The following is a 20502-nucleotide window of genomic DNA, read 5'->3' on the forward strand; positions in this document are numbered from 1 at the left end:
AGAGAGGTTAATAAATGATTTATTAATATATTATGAAAATAATATATTAATTAGAAATCATATTATGGAATTAGTATTTAATCGGAAATTAATTTGGAATTAATTTTGTGATTAAAGGAACTGATTAAAAGAATATGGGTTGTTTTGCAAATCATTACTAGTTGCAAAACTGGGATGTTGGAATCCTTTAGAATGGAGTGGACGAAAAACTATAGGGGGACCCTATAGATTTCGTCCAAGGCTCTTAGAGGAGTAGTTTATGGGTTGCTTAAGGCCTAAGCATGAAATTAGGGTGTCCCCTTGAAAACTTTAGCAGCCTTAGCTATTTAAAGACCCTAAGACCTAGGGTTTTCGGCCAATGCTTAGAGCATAGAAACCCTATCCAATTTTTTGCATATTCCCTCCTCTCTCCTCTCATCCTCCTTCTACAAATGTTTGTGAGCCATTAGAGGTGAAACATTTGAGACACTAAGCTTTCAAGAGTCAAGATCAACAAAGGAATTTTTTTTATTACTATATAACAAGCAAGGTAATCTTCTAAACCCTTTTTTATATGTGAATTTTGAATTATATATGCTAGATCTAGGGTTTTGCTTTTGTATGTTCAATTAGTGAAAAACTTAGATCCAAAGCAATTAGGGTTGCATGATCACATAGGATGTTATTATGCTCAAAACCCATCATGTATGTGGTGGCTTCCTAAATGAAAGTTGTAGTCGACCTGATAAGGAATCCATTGATAAGAGATTCAGCCAAATTCATGTCTATATGAGAGATTTATGAACATCCGAAATTAATGAAAAAGTTTTCCTGAACCAAGAGTAAGTAAGAAAAATTCTGTTTGGGAAAAAGCTATCAACAGCTCGAGAGGCCTACTTTGGAGCATGGAAAGGATGACTTCATGATGTATCAATTGTAAAATATCAATGAAAATTCCTTTTTACACGAAACATGTCATAAAATAAATTATTTCAATCGGAGTTCGTATGAGAAAATTATAGAGGATTGAAAATGAAAGAAAATTACAAGAATGCGAAAATGGTTGAGTATTAAAGGCATATATGGAACAGGCAAGGGCGCATGGAGCACACTCTGGGTCTTGGGTTTCTCCCATTTCAAGTCTAAGAGAAGGAAGGCACAAATCCTTCACATTTTTTGGGCTTATTTGCTTTAAAAACCTCATTTTCTCCTATATTATACCCTCAAATACTCCTAGAACTCAAGTGTGTGTTCTTGGTGAAACCATTCCATGAATTCAATATATAAGAAAAATCTAAGGCAAAACAAATGACTTTTGCTATCCAACTCCAGAAATCAAGGTAAGAATCTAGTATCTCTTTTTAATATGGATTTAATTTGAGATTTTTGGAATGAACCCATGAACCCTATTTTAGGGATTTTGTTGTATGTTAAATTTAAGAAAAAGTTATCATTGTATGATGGTATTTAACATGTTCTTAGCATAGATTATCATTTTATATTTGGAAATTAGTGCTCTTGAGAAGAAAAAAAATATGAGTATGTATTGCATAAATGAAATGTATAACCTACAATGTTTTGGAAATATATACTTAGAAAACGTATATGAGATAATCAACATGCTATTAATGGAATGTCACCATGATCATAATGGTACTCTCTTGTATGGATGCAAGATTACATGGTTGGTCACTTACGGGTTGAGTTAAAAGTATATAAACTTAAATAAATAAATTTCTTGATGTTGTTATAGTTTGTTAACTAGAAAATTAATACAAGTTGACTATTCTATCCATGAATATTAAAATGGGTTGATATTATAAGATAAAAAAAAATTATCTCATAATAACTAAGTTGATTTTAAAAGAACATACTTTATAGCTAATTAATAGTGTTTATTAAATATCTGAAAATTCTTTAGTTTTGTCAAACAATACCAAAGAGTGATAAACTTTTCTCAGAGATTGCAAATTAAACATTAACTACTAAAAAAATTATATGCTTTTTATCTTTATTTATTTTACAACATATATTACGTTATGCTCTCATATATTTCTTCATATGTAAATACATCGACTACACAAATGCGTGGTCCACATCTAAAAAGGTTGGTGGATTAGTTGCACTTTTATTGTGTTGAGTCATGTGAAATAATTGAGGTGATAATTGAATTTTATATTCTGTAAAACCAGTGATATCACTTACGAGTCCATTGGTTTATACTATATTGGTAGCTTTGTTGAACAACTGGGTATTTTGGTCTCTTTGCCTCTTCAAATTTTGACTTATAGTATAAACTATGGTTATATTTTCACATTTATAAAGAGTCATCATGTATGCATAGAATATATATATATATATATATATATATATATATATATATATATATATATATATATATATATATATATATATATATATATATATATATATATATATATATAGGTTCAGGTTTATTTGAGATCATTCTAATTTTGTGAAACCGTGAGACCAAATCTAAAAATAATTTTAAAATGCAAAATAAATGGAAAAATCCAACAATTCTGTTTTTAAATATTATTTTCGGAATTTGAATTAACTAAAAAAAATTAAAAAAATCCCGTTTTTTTTAAAATACGTGAAATATTCTAATAGAATATTACACTAACATATTCTAAAAAATAATTTTAAAATGCAAAATAAATGGAAAAATCTAAAAATTCTTTTTTTAAATATTATTTTCGGAACTTGAATTAACTAGAAAAAATAAAAATAAAATAAAATTCAATTTTTTTTGAAAAATACGTTTACATTGTACATATTCTAAAAAATAATTTTAAAATGCAAAATAAATGGAAAAACCCAAAAATTCTTTTTTTAAATATTATTTTCGGAACTTGAATTAACTAAAAAAATATTTAAAAAAAAAAAAAAAAAATGTGTCTCACGGTCTCACAAAATTAGGTTGTCTAACATGAACCTAACCCTATATATATATATATATATATATATATATATATATATATATATATATATATATATATATATATATATATATATATATATATATATATATATGATGAGGTTCAATAGAAAACCATAATTAACCAAATAACCAATCTTTTTTTCAACTTTTAGAACTTATTTTTTATCAAAAAATAAAAAACTAAAAATACAGAAATTCATAACCCAGTGATATCAAATTAGGTTTTTTTTATGTCAAATTCACAATGTGAGTATTTGAAAATTCACAACGTGAATCTGAAAAATATTTTTCACATTCACAATGTTAATATATGAATTTAAATATTTTTAGATTTTTTTTTCGATAAAGAATAAGCTCTAGAAATTGAAAAAAAAAAGATTTGGTTCCTTAAAAAAACAATAAGTATGGTTCTCTATTAAACTTTTCCATATATATATATATATATATATATATATATATATATATATATATATATATATATATATATATATATATATATATATATATATATATATATATATATATATATATATATATATATATATATATATATACTCTTGTGTTTTGCAAACAACCACAAATTCAGTTTCAATTTAAGATGTCTATTCATTAGATAAATTAGAGACAATTTTATCAATTATAACATCTTTTCGAAATTAAACATATCATGAAATATGGGTTTTTATCAACACCATCAACCTTTTATTAGTTGGATATTTTATCAAAAGAAAAAATTGCTTTGTAAGTAATTAACTATCATTTTTTTCTACATTTAGTATTTTTTTACACAATTTATCTTTAAACTTACCAATTGTCCAAAACTCATCATTTTGATCGAGTATTATAAATTAATATTTTTTTATACATGATTTACCATTAAATTTATATCCTAATCCCATTATTGTTCTCTGGCTAAAACGATCCACACCCACCACCACTATCATCCTCCCACCAGCACTATCCATCTCTAATAACAAATATCATCTTCTATCACCACAATTTGCCTCAAAAACCACCCATCTCCACCATTTATCACCACGATCAATAAACTAATCTAAAATTCTTGAGCGGATGTTGTTATTGGTATTTCACAGTTCAAAAAGAAATAGGGTGTCTTTTTAACCAACACCTAAAAAAAATCGAACATGAAGTAAACAAAGTTTGACCTAAGGGCTAAGGCTCTCATTAACTGGGCTCTTGACATAGTAGGTGTAGCCGTGTAGGTCTATAATAAGGGCCCAATACTTCATACAAATTATAACATATATATAAAGTTTTTAATCTTATTTACTATTACATATATGTTTTATTTTTTTAAACTATATCTCCATCTGTCTGATCCATTTTGATGGATTATCATTAGTACACTTCATGTTTTTTACTGGCTTCTTGCTTGTTTTTACGTTTTAATATTTGATGTCTTATAAATAATTAACCGTTTTAAAAGAATGAAAAAGTGGTCATATGCTAACAACGGCACTCACATTTTATTTTTAGGGAATAGCTCTATGTTTTAATGCTTTGACTCAATTAAAGTTTTAATAAATTAAATTTTTGATGGTTATATTGTTTTTTTTTAACTCTTGTAAGTATATTTTAATGTTGAATATTGATCTAGCCGAATTGTGAAACCAAATTGAAGCAAAATTGGCCCATTTAGCCAAACCAAGTGTCTTTGCAAAGTTTGGCCAACTGTGCTAATTTCCAACCAAAAACAAGTAATCAACCTCAACAAGAACACAAAAACATTCCATAATTACACTAAAAATGACCAAATTTTCCTAGTTTAATTACATCAAAAGGATAAAACACCTTGATTTATACTATACAATTAGCCAAATTGACTTGCCTTCTCTTCCCAAAGGGTCCCACCATTACCACCAAAAACCAAACCCATTCCCTGAAAATAAGTAGTCTTGCTTTCAGAAAGGGTAATCTTGTAAAATTATATCATACACCCATGTAACATTTTTAATGCTTGTTACAAAAAAAAAAAAAAAAAATTAAACTTCTCACCTTCGTAATCAGAATCGTAAGAATCATAAGTATCATCATCATCGTAAAATCCATTCATCTGTAAAATAATAAAATATAGATCAAGAAAGATGCAATTAGCAAGCATACCATCCAATTTTACGAAAATGAGATTTTAAATAAATTGTGAAAATGTAACCAAAACAATCATACTCGATGTAATCTAGTGTATTTCCAAAAACGTAACGTCATAAATGATAGTTTTCAACATTAGAATAAACAAAAGTCAAAAATAACGATGGTTTGTTTTTACAATGAAAAGTCAAATATAACGATTTAATAGGTCAAACCTATAGTTTTATTAACACAACATTAGAATAAACAAAAACAAACCTTGTCAAATTTCCCAACTTCTGCAGAATCTACCTCTTCATCAACCTACTCAACAAGCATTACTTCATCAATGTTTTCAAGCCATAAATAATTTTTTTTTAATCCAAACAAAAAATATATGGTTTTTGTATAACAATTAACACTTACACACGAAAACATTTGATCCTCGGATTCTTTAAGTAGCTTTTCAAAATATGCATCGTTCACCTTCTTAGCTTCAAGTTCATATGGTAGTTTTTCCTAGAGGAAAACAAAAACAGATTTTTGATCAAATATCACAATAAAAATCGAATAAAAATTACTCAAAATTTCACATAATTAGTACCTCTGAAGACATATTTTTCCACGTTTCAAACCCTTTTTGTTCGATTTCAACAAGATTTTTAGTGTCGCAGTTCTTCGCAAAGCTTTCCCTACAAAAGTTCATACTCTTTAACTCAAATCATAGAAATAAACCCTCAAAATATCGAAGATCAAAAACTCAAAATAAACGAAAATGATTACATGAAGAATCGATATTCTGATCTGGGTTGATCTTGAAACCTCTGTTCCAGTTCTTCCCAAATCAGAGGTTTGTGTTCCCTCTTTACTCCTTTCGATCTCTTTACATCATTTTTCGATTCACAATCATGCATATCCACCAGTACAATCGCTACCGAAACTCCACAACTTTCACTGCGAATTAAACCATCATAAAATTTTAACATAAACCCTTGACAAAACCCTATTTACGTATGTAATGTATGTAGCTATATATAAATAAATAGAGTCATGGAGATAGAGAGAAAGGGGGATGAATACCAAGTTTGAAAGGCGCTGCCGTCGGGAGCACGACGCAATGCATTGACCCTTTTTCGAGTTCTTGATTGATACGCCATTAATGGCTGCTTTTTTAAGCTTTCTGCAAATGTTTGTATTGTTACCTTTTTTAGGGCTTAGAAAGCTTTTGATATGGTAATGAAGTGATTGATGGTAAAATGCGCGGGGGTGTATAGTCATTGGGCTCGTTTTTGAAATGTTGAGTTAGTGCGCGAAGGGAGGTGCGTGATAGTGGGAGGTGGTGGTTGTTTGCTAGAATGCGCTGGCGGGTTGAGATGATAATTGAAGTTTAAGAGGGAATATTTTTGCCGGAAAAAAGGGGGTGAAAGTGGAAACGTGTTTCCCGCGGTAAAAGATTTTATTGAAAAATGTTTGGGAAAAGTGGGGACAGTTGTCGTGATGTGATTGGTTCAGGGGTTTTGAAGCACTGGCACGCGACGGCTCGCCGTAGAATTTCTACTTCGGATTACGCTAAGTTACCGAAATGTCGAAACATTTAATGCCCTCCGAATTTTGTTTAGGCTAAGGCATATATATATATATATATATATATATATATATATATATATATATATATATATATATATATAGGGTTAGGTTCATGTGAGACGGTCTAATTTAGTGAGACCGTGAAATACATTTTTTTTTAATTTTTTTAGTTAATTCAAGTTACGAAAATAATATTTAAAAAAAGAATTTTTTTGATTTTTCCATTTATTTTGCATTTTAAAATTATTTTTACAATATGTACAGTGTAATATTCTATTTAGAATATTTCACGTATTTTTCAAAAAAAAAAAAGATTTTTTTTTTTTTTTAGTTAATTCAAGTTCCGAAAATAATATTTAAAAAAAGAATTTTTAGATTTTTCTATTTATTCTGCATTTTAAAATTATTTTTTAGAATATCTCAGTGTAATATTTTATTTAGAATATTTCACGTATTTTTCAAAAAAAAAAAAAACGGGATTTTTTTTATTTTTTTAAATTTTTTTTTTTTATTATTTTTTTAGTTAATTCAAGTTCCGAAAATAATATTTAAAACAAGAATTTTTGAATTTTTCTATTTATTTTGCATTTTAAAATTATTTTTGGATTTAGTTTCACGGTCTCACAAAATTAAAATGGTCTCAAATTAACATGAACATATATATATATATATATATATATATATATATATATATATATATATATATGTTCAAATTCATTTGAGATCATTCTAATTTTATGAGACCAAATCTAAAAATAATTTTAAAAATACAAAATAAATGAAAAAATCAAAATATTCTTTTTTTTTAAATATTATTTTCGGAACTTTAATTAACCAAAAAAAATAAAAAAAAATCCTGTTTTTTTTTTTTTTGAAAAATACATGAAATATTCTAAATAGAATATTACACTGACATATTCTAAAAAATAAGTTTAAAATGCAAAATAAATGGAAAAATCTAAAAATTCTTTTTTTAAATATTATTTTCGAAACTTGAATTAACTAAAAAAAATAATAAAAAAATTCTTTTTTTTTTGAAAAATACGTGAAATATTCTAAATAGAATATTACACTGTACATATTCTAAAAATAATTTTAAAATGCAAAATAAATGGAAAAATCAAAAAATTCTTTTTTTAAATATTATTTTCGTAACTTGAATCAACTAAAAAAATATAAAAAAATTAAAAAAAAATTAAAAAATGCGTCTCACGGTCTCACAAAATTAGGTCGTCTCACATGAACCTAACCCTATATATATATATATATATATATATATATATATATATATATATATATATATATATATATATATATATACATACTATGCGTTTACCCACGCAAAGCAGCGGGCGACAAAAAGTTTGTTTCGGCAGATAGTTTTAATGCTGCGATTAATTTAATTCAAGCACGAGCTAGTTCATTGTGGCCTTTTGGAAGACTGTTTTGTATTGGATAGTTCATTTGAACAAATAGTTTTTACCTAGGTGCATATTCGGACAATAAGGCGGAAGTTGAATATTATTTTGAAAGTTTATAATTGATTTTACAATATCTAAATCACAACAATCTGATATATATATATATATATATATATATATATATATATATATATATATATATATATATATATATATATATATATATATATATATATATATATATATATATATATATATATATATATATATGGAAAAGATCAAATGACAACATCTAAAAGATTGAGAACGCGAGAATAAGTATATTAATTTCTGATTCCATGTACTCATTTTGTAGAGAAATGATAAATTTTTACGCATAATCAACATGAATATGTTTTTTCTCTTCAATTGAAATTAAATGTGTAAAAAATTATCATTTCTCTACAAATGAATACATGGAATCACAAATAAATATACTTTGTTCTCGCGTTCTTAACCTTTTTTGTGTTCTTATTTGATTCTAGTCCTCTATATATATATATATATATATATATATATATATATATATATATATATATATATATATATATATATATATATATATATATATATATATACACTAGCCGTTACCCGCGCACAGCAGCGGGGACAAATAGCTTCTTTCAACGATATTTTTTTTAAAGAAAAATGTTATGTTCCAAAAGAAAGTTCATGTCGTGGGTGAGAGGAAGGGCGGTAGTCATGATAGTTGTTAGTTGAAGGCGAAAGGAGGCAGAGCCGCTGTGGTGGTGGTGGTTATACTGTCTTGGTTACTGGTTAGGGTTCTTCCAGAGAGTGTGCGTATATTTCTTACTTTGAAGGGATTACGAAGATAGATATTATGAGATGGCTTGTTACCAATGTGAGAGAAGAGATCCTCTATAAATTGTTGACATTGACCGCTTTAAATGGCTGAAGTGTTGAGATTGGCGGGTTCAATTTACAAATGAATTCTTATATTAATTTGATACCAGATTTTTAGGGGATAAAAGATAGGGTTAAAGTTTTAATATTATTATATTATAAATGGGTTGTACTTCAAGCTTAATAGTTTGGACGTCTTAAAAAAATAATATTATTATATTCAATCTATTTATAGAAATAGTTAGATTTCTTTTATAAGTAGTAAATATATATATATATATATATATATATATATATATATATATATATATATATATATATATATATATATATATATATATATATATATATATATATTTATTTGGGATTAGTGTCCATTTGACAAATGGGTTTCCTTATGGGTTTAGGATGTATTGTTTGGTTTTTAGGGTTTTGGGTTTATGGCTTGCGGTTTAGAAATTAGAAGAATAGTGTTATTGGTGTGGTCGGAATTGGTGTGTTAAATTCGAAGATGGTGTGACCGATATTATGAATATATTTTTTTAAATATATGTAATTTGTCCTTTTGGTATTCATATTCTACACGTAATATATTTACGTTTATTTGATTCATAATTTGGTTATAACCCAACTCCTTTAGATGAACATCTATTAGTTACAAGTATTTTTTTTTAACAACAGAGAACTAAATATAAACACTCCTACCAGAACGGTAGAAGGAAAAGAAAGCAGTTATACATGAGTTTTTAACCAATCGTTGCAAACAATTACTTTGGAACATCTAATCTTAAGCCAATAAAAAAGAGAAAAGAACAACATTATGAAAGAGAGTGTCCATCCGCATTATGCAAGAATTGAACACAATATTATTCCTAAATCCCAATAAAAGCCACAAGGTAGTGAAAACTGTCACTTCCACTCGTTCTTTATCCTTCTGCGATATTCGTGTGTTATCCTAAATCTTTTAGTTGCAAGTTGTAAGTTGAATCAGTGTACCATTTTTGCTTAGTTTTTCAGGTTTAATCTCATTTTGTTTATAGATAAAGTTATTTCACTCCAAACCTAATTGTTTGTTTTAGACGGAAGTCTAAACGGTATTGTTATGTTTTTACTAAAAATATTATACATTTGAAATATAATCAATTATTACAGTGAAGTTTGAGTCAGGTGTAGTTACATAATTGTAGTGGTAAACATCGGTTCTGTCATCCATGTATCTATTTTCAAAAATAAAACTAATATGGATACGTAAATATAATATTTGAGTGAATAACTTTATTAAATATTAGTATAACTCCACAGTCGTTTTAATAATATAGTCTATTTAAATTATAGTAATTTTTATATGCATGTTAATAACCAATAAAATAAGTGAATAAATCTAATTAAAAAACCTTAAAATGAAAATAGCTTATACTTTGTATATTGGGAAAACGGTTATAAATGAAAAGAACTCGTGTTGTATATCTTGGGAAAAAACCTATATGCAAATTGAAAATGTATATCATGTCTCATAAAAACTGTTTTTGAAATAATGAAAAAATTAAAGCTACATAGTGCATACATTTTCTAAGTTTTTTTAGAGTTGGTTATATTTTTACAGATTTGCACTTTTGGTTAGCTGTATTGAATAGTCACTTTTCATTTAACAAACTCTACAAGCTACTATCCATTTTATAGATCATGTTTCCTATGTACATTAGATTTTTAAAAAGCTATGTCATCCTATGTATCTTTAATCAATGAAAACTCTAACATTATTAATAGTAATATTAAGATTTACCTTAAACTAATAATAGTCTTCTTTTTAATCTAAGTAACTAATGTACATAAAATGAGTTCTACAATTCCACTATAAAAAACAACACTATATAAATTTGATTTTCGTTATTTTTCGTTTGATTACATCATTTTGAAATAAAACCGCAATTCCTTGTATAAGAATACAATTCTTTTCATTTACATAGTTACATTAAAAAACCTACTTTATTTTTCATTGTATTCATAAAACAAAAGATATGCATCCTTTTCCACTTCTCCTTCGCCTGTTTTACTTCTTCAAACAAGTTGTGAAGCCACCATGACACCCTCTTGTCCTCTTCTATTTCCATAAATACACCACCACATTTTGTTGAAGATGAGACTAATCACAAACCTACAACTAAAAACATATTTCAGATCTGTAGTTCTTGGAAATGTCTCGATTTACACCATCTTTAGCCAGCTGATCACCTCATCTGAAAACAAAATAGAAATAACAAAAACCAGAAAACCCCAAATCTGAAATAAATAAATAAATAAAATTGAAGAACACTCCTTTCATCAGAAATAATCAAAAATCCTACCTTCAAAAAAGATATTAGTTGAAACAAATAACATTGGGCCCAAAGCAGGTGAAAAATAAAATCAAACACTTGAACCATCAATGGTCGACTTCTTCCATCTTTGTAAGTGATATGCTATCTTCACGCCAACCACCAAAAAAATTGATTCTAGATGTACAAGTGCTCATATATGCTGGTCAAACGAACTTGTTGCAAAGTCGCTATTAAGTTTCATCATAACACCATTCCCTTTTTGTATTTTAACCATCAACAACTTAATGAATCAAAGCTTTAATCTTTTAATAAAGTAATTAAAAAATAATTAAAGCAAAATGAATAAATAATTTTTTAAACTATAATGTTATTGTTGTTTTGAATTCTAAACATTATGTTGAGCAGTATCATTATTTTTATTTTGAAACGGAGTAGTTTACCATATTGTCCAAATTAAAATACATAAAAATGAAGGTTAAATTGCTTGTTTTTATGCTACCTGACAACAAAACTTATAAATATTTGAGATTAAGAAAACATCACATTCATTTAAACATAATCTATGAAACATATTCATTTATACTTATCATTATCCCACTATCAAAAACCCAGCTTCAGCAACCCTCTGCAACATATCTCCTTATTCCTCTATAATTCAACCTTATCACATCGTACCCAAATTAATCATAATCTAGTGGAGGAATAAACTAAAAGGTATGAAGCATCAATTATACAAGCGGCCAAACAGAAGAATGTAGCCGTTTTCTTGCTAGTTACATAGGAATATGAACTTACATAATCATATTCTTGCTTAAGTATCCTATGTCCTTTTTAATTTCAAAAACTAAAGAATCAAAGAGGAAATCGAAGAATGTGTTTCACCTTTATAATCTATTTTCTTGATTTGTTTGACCTACAAGACAATAAAAACCTAGTTAAGAGCAAAAAACCCAAACTGTACGACTATGATCTAAAACCAAAAATGTGTGTGTGTGTGTGAGAGAGAGAGAGAGGGAGGGAGAGATTCAAGAAAGAATTAGCCAACGGATTGTAGCGTAAGTGGGGGCAGCGGCGATTGCATTGTCTGTGACGATGAGTGGCGGCGGGGTTGGATTGTAAGTTAGGGTAGAGAGGTAGAGATAGATCGTAGTGGTGGTTCGTCGACGGAAAATTGGTGCGAAGGGGAGAGATGGTTGAGACAGCGGGTATTGCGAAGTCGGAGAGTAGTTGTCGCTTCACTGTAGGAGCGATGGTGGTGAGGGAGAAAAGAGGACCATTCAATTAGGGTATTTGTGTAGAGAAATTGGAAAACTGATATGAGTGTTTATCCTTTGATTTAATTATACGTATAAAAACGGCTCCATTATGTTTTTAATTTGATTTAATTAAATGTATACGTTATATATATGTTAGTTATATAGGTATTTGATAATAAGCATAATATGATTGTATTTTAGGTATTCATTTTTGTATTTTAGGTATTCATAATATGATTGTATTTTAGGTATTCATTTTTGTATCTCTTAAAATTCAAGAAATATTTAATATGCTTTATATAATAGTAAATTATAATAGTATATATATATATATATATATATATATATATATATATATATATATATATATATATATATATATATATATATATATATATATATATATATAAAACTAAAAAAACACAATAAAACATTAATAAAAATATAAATAATATTTTTAAAATTCAACATACATGTTTACTAATAAAATCAACATTGATAAAAATAAAAAATGATATTTTAAAATCCAACGTACATTTTACTAATAAAATAAAAATTAATAAAAAAAAAAAACTACTCGTCTGCATCATTGTCCTCATCGTCCGCGTCCTCATCCCCTTCATTTTCGTCTTCAAATTGTTATTGTCATATGTGCTCAGTCAAATCTTAATGTAGATTGTGATGTGTTTCATTATTTTGTATTTCCAAAAGCCTTGTAAAGTATGTTGGACTACCGACTTGTATTACTGCAGGTGGATTCAGCATATCATTCGGAGTATACGTACAAATAGTTCTACCCTCTTCTTCTAGTACCATGTTATGTAAAATAACACACGCTTTCATCGCCTTCATCGATTTTTCCCTTTCCCATGCTCATGCTAGATATTTGATTATGTGTCATTTCTGTTTGAGGACTCCAAACGTCCGCTCCACATCATTCCTTGCAGATTCATGTGCTAATTTGAACAATTTTCTTTTTTCATCAACTGAATATGTGTATGACTTGACAAATGTAACGTACTTTGGATATATCTCATATGCAAGATAATATCCATTATTGTATTCACGTCCATTTATAACGTATTACATGTTTGGTGCTTTACCCTGTAAAATATCGTTAAATGATGGAGATGTTCCAAGCACATTCAGGTTATTGTTTGACCCTGCCATACCAAAAACAAAATGCATGCCAAAACCATAGGTCCAGTAAAACAACTGCTTCTAGTATAAGAGTAGGCACACCATGATCACTTCGTGTGAATTTCCCTTGCCATGCATTGCGACATTTTTTCCACACCCAATGTGTACAATCAATGCTACCTAGCATTTCCGGAAATCCATGTTTCGCTTGATGTTCGACATCCAGTTGTTCGATGTCACTTCTGTCGGATTTCGCAGGTATATGTCGCCATAAAGCTCTATAACGTACTTACAAAAAAGATATGTGCATTCTCGGCCAGTCCTCGCAGACATCTTCAAATATTCATTCGAAGTGTTTGCGGTTATGTCGTACACTAATTGTCTTAAAGCAGTTGTGCATTTTTTAAACGTAGTAAACCCACATTTACCCCTAGCATCCCATCTCAATTGGAAGAACTCATAATTGTTTTCCAAATCTCTAGCTATACGTAGGAATAAAATTCTACTAATATGAAAGTGATCCACAAACTTCGATAGGTCGTATAAACTATAAGGGTTAAAGTAATTACGTACCAAAAGTTTGTTCGCTTCCTCTCGATCCTGGTTGATCGATTTTCTTCGTTTCTTCTTGACATTTGAATTTTTCCCCCTCTGACGTACAATGACGTATGCCGGAGACAACAACGTGTGCATAATCAACTTATCATCATCGGAATCTTCATCAGATGAAGAAGAAGAAATGACATCCAAAAGATTATTCATATTGTTGTTGTCGACTGTGATTTTTTTGTAGTTGTTGTAAAATATGTGAAGTGTATTATGTTTGTATATATATGTGAGGTTTTAAATCTGAAAAGAATTTTTTTTAATAAATCTAAACCGTCAAAAAACGAACATCCAATCAGATTGCGTGTAACAGTCCGTAACTTGTGTTAATTCGCGTCACACTCACCATAGCTGGGGGTGGTGTTCACGCGTAGACACCCCCCTGTCAGCTCAGCTTCACGTGTCAAACACCCTTCCATACCCTTTGGCCTTAGAGAGGAGGGATTCCAACCCACTCGCATATTAATTTTTGTCTTTTCCTTTTTCTTCATCTTTTTCAACCCATAACAGATGAAAATTTTATATTTTTCAACTCATTCAATTAAAAAAACTACAAAACAACTAAGGTATAAGTTTTAAAACATATGGGACAAGAGAAAATGAGAGAGAGAAAGTAGAGAGAGAGGGGATGAAATGGGTTAATGAAACCAATTAAACAACCCTCTTAAGAAGGAGTGCGTACCGACGATAACTCTATTGCTAATTAAGATTTTATCTTGATTATTTTGTATTTTTTTGATTGAATGGATTGAGTGGGTTGAAAAATATAGGGTTTTTGTGTGTTGTGGGTTGGGAAATATGAAGAAAAATGAAAGAAAATAATTGATGTGACAGTGAGTTCAATGGATTGGAAGAGAATGACTCCCTTCTCATTTATTAAGGGTTATTAATAAAAAAAATAAAAAAGAAAAATTACAAATATAATCTAATTCCTTAATTAGTTTGTGAAAATAGCCAAAAAAATTACAAATATAGCCATGAAAATCACAGGTGGATTAAGCTTATCTGTAATTTTAGCATTCTGTTTGTAAACGTACAAGTCGCTAAAGCACAATTGTGCTTTAACAACTTGTACGTTTGCAAGTGGTATTTTGCTATTTTTTTATTTTTTCGTATAAATACCCCATCTATGACTAAAATCACAGATGAACTAAGTTCATTTGCGATTTCCTCTCATCCCACCTGTGATTTTGCTTTTTTTTTTTATTATTTTTTTTTAGTGTTTTTATTTTGACTATAAATTTGATAAAGTTTGACTACAAAACAACCTTAGTATAAAGTTTTGTAAAAAATTATCACTCTAAAAACCCTATCAATTTCGTAGTAAAAAAAAAATTAAAGCGCAAAATCATAGGTGGGATGAGAGAAATTCGTAGATGAAATAACTACGATTTTAATAAGAGATTGGGGTATTTGTACGAAAAAAAAACATCTACGAACGTACAAGTGGCTAAAACATGATTGTGCTTTAGCAACTTGTACGTTCTCAGATTGAATGTTAAAATCGCAGATGAGTTTAATACATCTGCAATTTTCATGACTTATTTATAATTTGGTTTTTTTCCTATTTTTCGCAAGGTAATTAAAAAATTATGTTATATCTGTAGTTTTCTCAATAAAAAAATATAATATCTTATTAAGTGTTGTACAAAGAAGAAAATTTTAGAATAAATCTATCAAATAGATATTGTTTGAAATGTATTTAACAAAAAAAAAATGCAAATCAGTATCACACAACAAAACAAATTTAGAGAAACTTATTTAATTTTGGATTGTTAGATAATATCCCTCTTGAAAACTAACATTTTTTAATCTGGAGTGAGGCCTCTTTTGACTCAACAAGCTCCCTACGTCCTCATCTTTGAATTAAGTTTTAGGGTACTTTAGTAAAATTCAACAAATATGTAGTTGTACATTATTAACCGGGATAATGATTTAGGAGGGTAATAAGGTTTTCAGTTTGTCTGTATTAGGTCACTAAGGTTTTTTTTGTGCGTATTAGACCAATATGGTTGTTATTACCGTTTAGAAATAGTCCTTTTACCGGTTTTAACAGGTAAAAAGGATTATTTCTAAACAGTAATAACAACCATATTGGTCTAATACGCAAAAAAAAAAAAAACTTAGTGACCTAATACGGACAAACTGGAAACCTTATTACCCTCCTAAGTCATTAACCCTAATTTTAAAGATATTGAGAATATATGACCATCAACAGTATACTACTTCGTTTAGAACTCACATCGTCCTATATAACCTGCTACTCCTATATATTGGAACGACGCAGAGAAGATTAGCATGGCCCTTGCGCAAGGATGACACACATCATCTTCTCTGGAACCCTAATTCCCTTTTCAAATGCTAATAGAGTTCAATTGCAATTCTTACGTTTCAGTAGTTCATCTATTGAAGTCATGATCAGACAACATGTGGATTCTATGGTCAGATTGATCTTCTTGTTGATGTTTTCAACCATTTGTGGCAAGTAAGGGTGATCTTTCTTTTTGTAAATTCTCCTTTAAGTTTTTTACTTTTCCAATCATTAAGTTTCATGCTTTATAAACTTCCGTTTATGTGTTGTATATAGTATGTATGTGTTTCTTTATGTGCATATTTTTTTATTCATTTTGCAACTTCAGTTTCTTAGTTCATGTTGTGGTTTTTCTTTTTATAAAATAATTGATATAGACATCCTCTGCAAGTCCTTGTTGGTTTTACATTTCCATTCGTTATTAAGTGTAGACATTGATGGGAGGTATCAAAGTGAGATTGTTTTTATACATATGGATGTGTTCATGTAAACATTTAAATGACAAAAAAGAAGGTATTGATAAAATGTTGCATATTTATGTAATAAAGATCATCAATCATATGAGTTTTTGGACTTAGAAGTTCTGGAAGGGTTGTGAGATAAGTTTAAATGGAAGTAACTATTTTCAGTCAAACAAATTAGTCACATTGATTAGTAAGCGTGTTTTCTAAATAATTAGGTTAATGACTTAGGAGGGTAATACGATTTCCAGTTTGTCCGTATTAGGTCACTAAGGTTTTTTTTTGTGCGTATTAGACCAATATGGTTGTTATTACTGTTTAGAAATAATCCTTTTACCGGTTAAAACCGGTAAAATGACTATTTCTAAACGGTAATAACAACCATATTGGTCTAATACGCACAAAAAAAACCTTAGTGGCCTAATACGGACAAACTGAAAACCTTATTACCCTCTTAAGTCATTATCCCTTATTAACCAGTCTGCAAACCGCATTATCCTCTTTGGACTTGTTTTTTTGGCTTTAACTTTTTTTTTCTTTATTAATTTTCTTTTCTAAAAAAATTAATTATTTACAAAATAAACATGGTGATGAAAATTTGAAATAAATAATTTTTTAGTTTTTAATATTTATAAAAACCAAAGGACAAAATATCTAAAAATCAAGAAAATTTAATGGATAATTTTACTCTACTACTATGTTTGTAAAAAATATTTTAAATAAGTTTATAAGTGTTCACACTTTATTTTTAAAAAATATTAATTTTTATAAAACTCAAGGACATTTTTTTCTACACATTCAAAAAAACAAATGACCAAGTTTTTCATCTAATTATTTTATGAGTCTGTAACAATAATAAAAAATTTGTTGTTAAAGGTACTTACGTTTTTTTTTAAATGAATCCAATTTTTTTGTAAAAACTAAGTGAAAATTTTCATTCTTCAAATAAAAATAAGATATTTTAAATGTTATATATATATATATATATATATATATATATATATATATATATATATATATATATATATATATATATATATATATGGTTAGGTGCATTTGAGACCACCTATATTTTGTGAGACCGTGAGACGTATTTTTTTTATTTTTTTTTATTCTGTTTAGTTAATTCATGTTCCGAAAATAATATTTAAAAAAAGAATTTTTTGATTTTTCCATTTATTTTGCATTTTAAAATTATTTTTATAATATGTACAGTGTGATATTCTATTTAGAATATTTCACGTATTTTTTAAAAAAAATAGAATTTTTTTTTATTTTTTTTAGTTAATTCAAGTTCCGAAAATAATATTTAAAAAAAGAATTTTTAGATTTGTCCATTTATTTTGCATTTTAAAATTATTTTTTAGAATACGTCAGTGTAATATTCTATTTAGAATATTTCACGTATTTTTCAAAAAAAAAAACGGAATTTTTTTTGTTTATTTTTTTTATTTTTTTATATTTTTTATATATATTTTTTAGTTAATTCAAGTTCCGAAAATAATATTTAAAAAAAGAATTTTTGGATTTTTCCATTTATTTTGCATTTTAAAATTATTTTTAGATTTGGTCTCACAGTCTCATAAAATTAAAATGGTATCAAATGAACCTGAACCTATATATATATATATATATATATATATATATATATATATATATATATATATATATATATATATATATAAACGTTTCAAAAAATAAAATTTTAAAAGTAAAATTGTTTTGATATCAACCATTAATTTAAAGAAAAAATAATTTTCATTGACTTTGATTTAAAAAATAACAATTTTGATTTTTATATAAACTTTATTTCAAAATAAAATTTGGTTCAAAACATTTTGGATCTTTACAAATTTTGGATCAAAACTTAAGAATCATAACAAAGTTTTTAACAAATTTTGGATCAAAACTTAAGAATCATAACAAAGTTTTTTGAATAATAATCAAATCGTTTCCAAGCCATCTGAGTCTAAATGCCCAAAATACCCCTTGGTCAAACTTGGTCACAATCGTAGTCAAACTAGTCAAAATTTGTAAGTCAATTGAGTTAACCCATCTGAGTCAACCCAGCTGAGTTAACTCAGTCGAGTCGATACAGAACACATATGCAGGATGTAATCCAAATATACATGCGGTGTACTCAACCTCTAACCACAATCGGGTAAGTTGACCGTATACGTGTTGCGTACTCGGATTAGACAGGATGTACGCTCAGTCTCCCCAAACTCTCATTAAGAGCTTAATTCCTTAAGCTCTTACATCCTATTTTCAGATCCAAGGCTAAATCAACCTCAATAGTCATAAAGTCTCCAACTTTATGACATTTCATGTCCATTAAGTGCTTAGCTCAAGGTCTTATTACATTAAGATATTCTATAGAGTGCATGTGCAACACTCCGTTCGAAACTAAATGAAATGAGTAAATAATTAATAAACTCTTAAGCCCCAAGATATAATAATAATTATTATTGTTGTAGCCAAACCAATAATATCTTAGTGAGGCGTTGGTTCGAGGAGTCAAATGTCATAATTTAGGATATTTGGGGTTAAAACGTAAATTTTGGAGTAGATTATAAGGAATTATGAAGGTTGAGGACTATTTAATAAATTAAGGGTTTAATATGAAAGAATTCATGAAGACAAGGTTTGCATGGTAATTATTAGGACTTTAATTGAATATATTTTGGAGGAAAAGGGGCCAAATGGTAAATTTTGGGCTTAGTTTGAAAAGAATGTGTAGAGGCAGTGACCATTATTGTTAAAAGGTGGCTAAGCATGAAAGGAACACGAGACTTAAACCCATCATTCCCTTCCTTCCCGTTTTTCTTTAAACACGTCTAATCCTAAACCTAATGCATCACCAACCGCCAGCCTTATTTCTCTTGTATTCAGCCGCCTCCATGACAACACCGTGCACCACCACGTTGAGGACACAACCCATCGAGTCAAGTGTTGCGACCGCCGTTACTGTTGTTGCAGGAGACGGAGACCGGCGATGGAAATTCGTTCAATCGGAAATAACGGGAAGCAAGTCGCAACCGCCTCCTTCTCGTCTGTGAAGCCGGAGAAATGCAACCATGGTGAAGTTGCCGTTGTTCTCGGTCGAATACCCTTCGTTTTTTCACCACCGAACAACCATCATGCGTTGTTCTAGTTAAAGATAAGGACCTCCGATGGGAGCTATGATAGAAAGAGATCAGAAGAAGCAAGTTGTTGGATGTCGAGTCGTGTTCACGTGAGTACAGGTGTTCCTGCTCGTGTTTGTGTGAGTGTGTGTGATACTGTATCGTGTTAATTATATACGTGTGTAAGGAGTGTTGTGTCGCCGGAAAACCCACCGCCACCACAGTGAGGTGGTGGCTGCCATCGTGAAGCAACTGTTGTCGTCGCCTTATGCCACTAGGTGGGTGGTTGGACTTCCTTCATGAGTAGAAGACGTGTGTTGTGTGTGATTTGTGTAGTCGGAG

The 20502-nt window shown here is 28.5% G+C and overlaps 1 protein-coding gene, 1 long non-coding RNA gene and 1 other non-coding gene across 3 annotated transcripts; 1 reads left to right on the forward strand and 2 right to left on the reverse strand.

Annotated features, from left to right (window-relative positions):
- Positions 1-4666: 4666 nt before the first annotated feature.
- On the reverse strand, positions 4667-6335 carry LOC145017866 (HMG-box (high mobility group) DNA-binding family protein). The gene is made up of 7 exons (XM_078975819.1): positions 6113-6335; positions 5816-5986; positions 5637-5724; positions 5459-5551; positions 5312-5356; positions 4961-5018; positions 4667-4844 (listed from the first exon to the last, which is right to left on the reverse strand). Exons 1-7 carry the CDS (start codon positions 6187-6189, stop codon positions 4819-4821), a joined length of 558 nt encoding a protein of 185 aa, XP_078831945.1. The 5' UTR covers positions 6190-6335; the 3' UTR covers positions 4667-4818.
- Positions 6336-10790: 4455 nt separating this feature from the next.
- On the reverse strand, positions 10791-12572 carry LOC145018437 (uncharacterized). The gene is made up of 2 exons (XR_013667012.1): positions 11289-12572; positions 10791-11180 (listed from the first exon to the last, which is right to left on the reverse strand). It is a non-coding gene; the product is annotated as an uncharacterized LOC145018437 (long non-coding RNA).
- A 3941-nt stretch (positions 12573-16513) lies between these two features.
- LOC145018998 (U6 spliceosomal RNA) lies at positions 16514-16613 on the forward strand. Its single transcript, XR_013667318.1, has one exon. It is a non-coding gene; the product is annotated as a U6 spliceosomal RNA (small nuclear RNA).
- The last annotated feature ends 3889 nt before the right edge of the window (positions 16614-20502 follow it).

This window comes from Lactuca saligna, chromosome 9 (assembly GCF_052625555.1).
Source record: "Lactuca saligna cultivar CGN05327 chromosome 9, ASM5262555v1, whole genome shotgun sequence".
NCBI classification, from domain to species: domain Eukaryota; kingdom Viridiplantae; phylum Streptophyta; class Magnoliopsida; order Asterales; family Asteraceae; genus Lactuca; species Lactuca saligna.

Coding starts and splice junctions, on each gene's coding strand:
- LOC145017866 (XM_078975819.1), bottom strand. CDS start 6,189: ATGGCGTATCAATCAAGAACTCGAAAAAGGGTCAATGCATTGCGTCGT. Junction 5,019..5,311: donor AAGTTGGGAAATTTGACAAG/GTTTGTTTTTGT, acceptor ATTATTTTACAG/ATGAATGGATTTTACGATGA. Junction 4,845..4,960: donor TTACGATTCTGATTACGAAG/GTGAGAAGTTTA, acceptor ACTTATTTTCAG/GGAATGGGTTTGGTTTTTGG.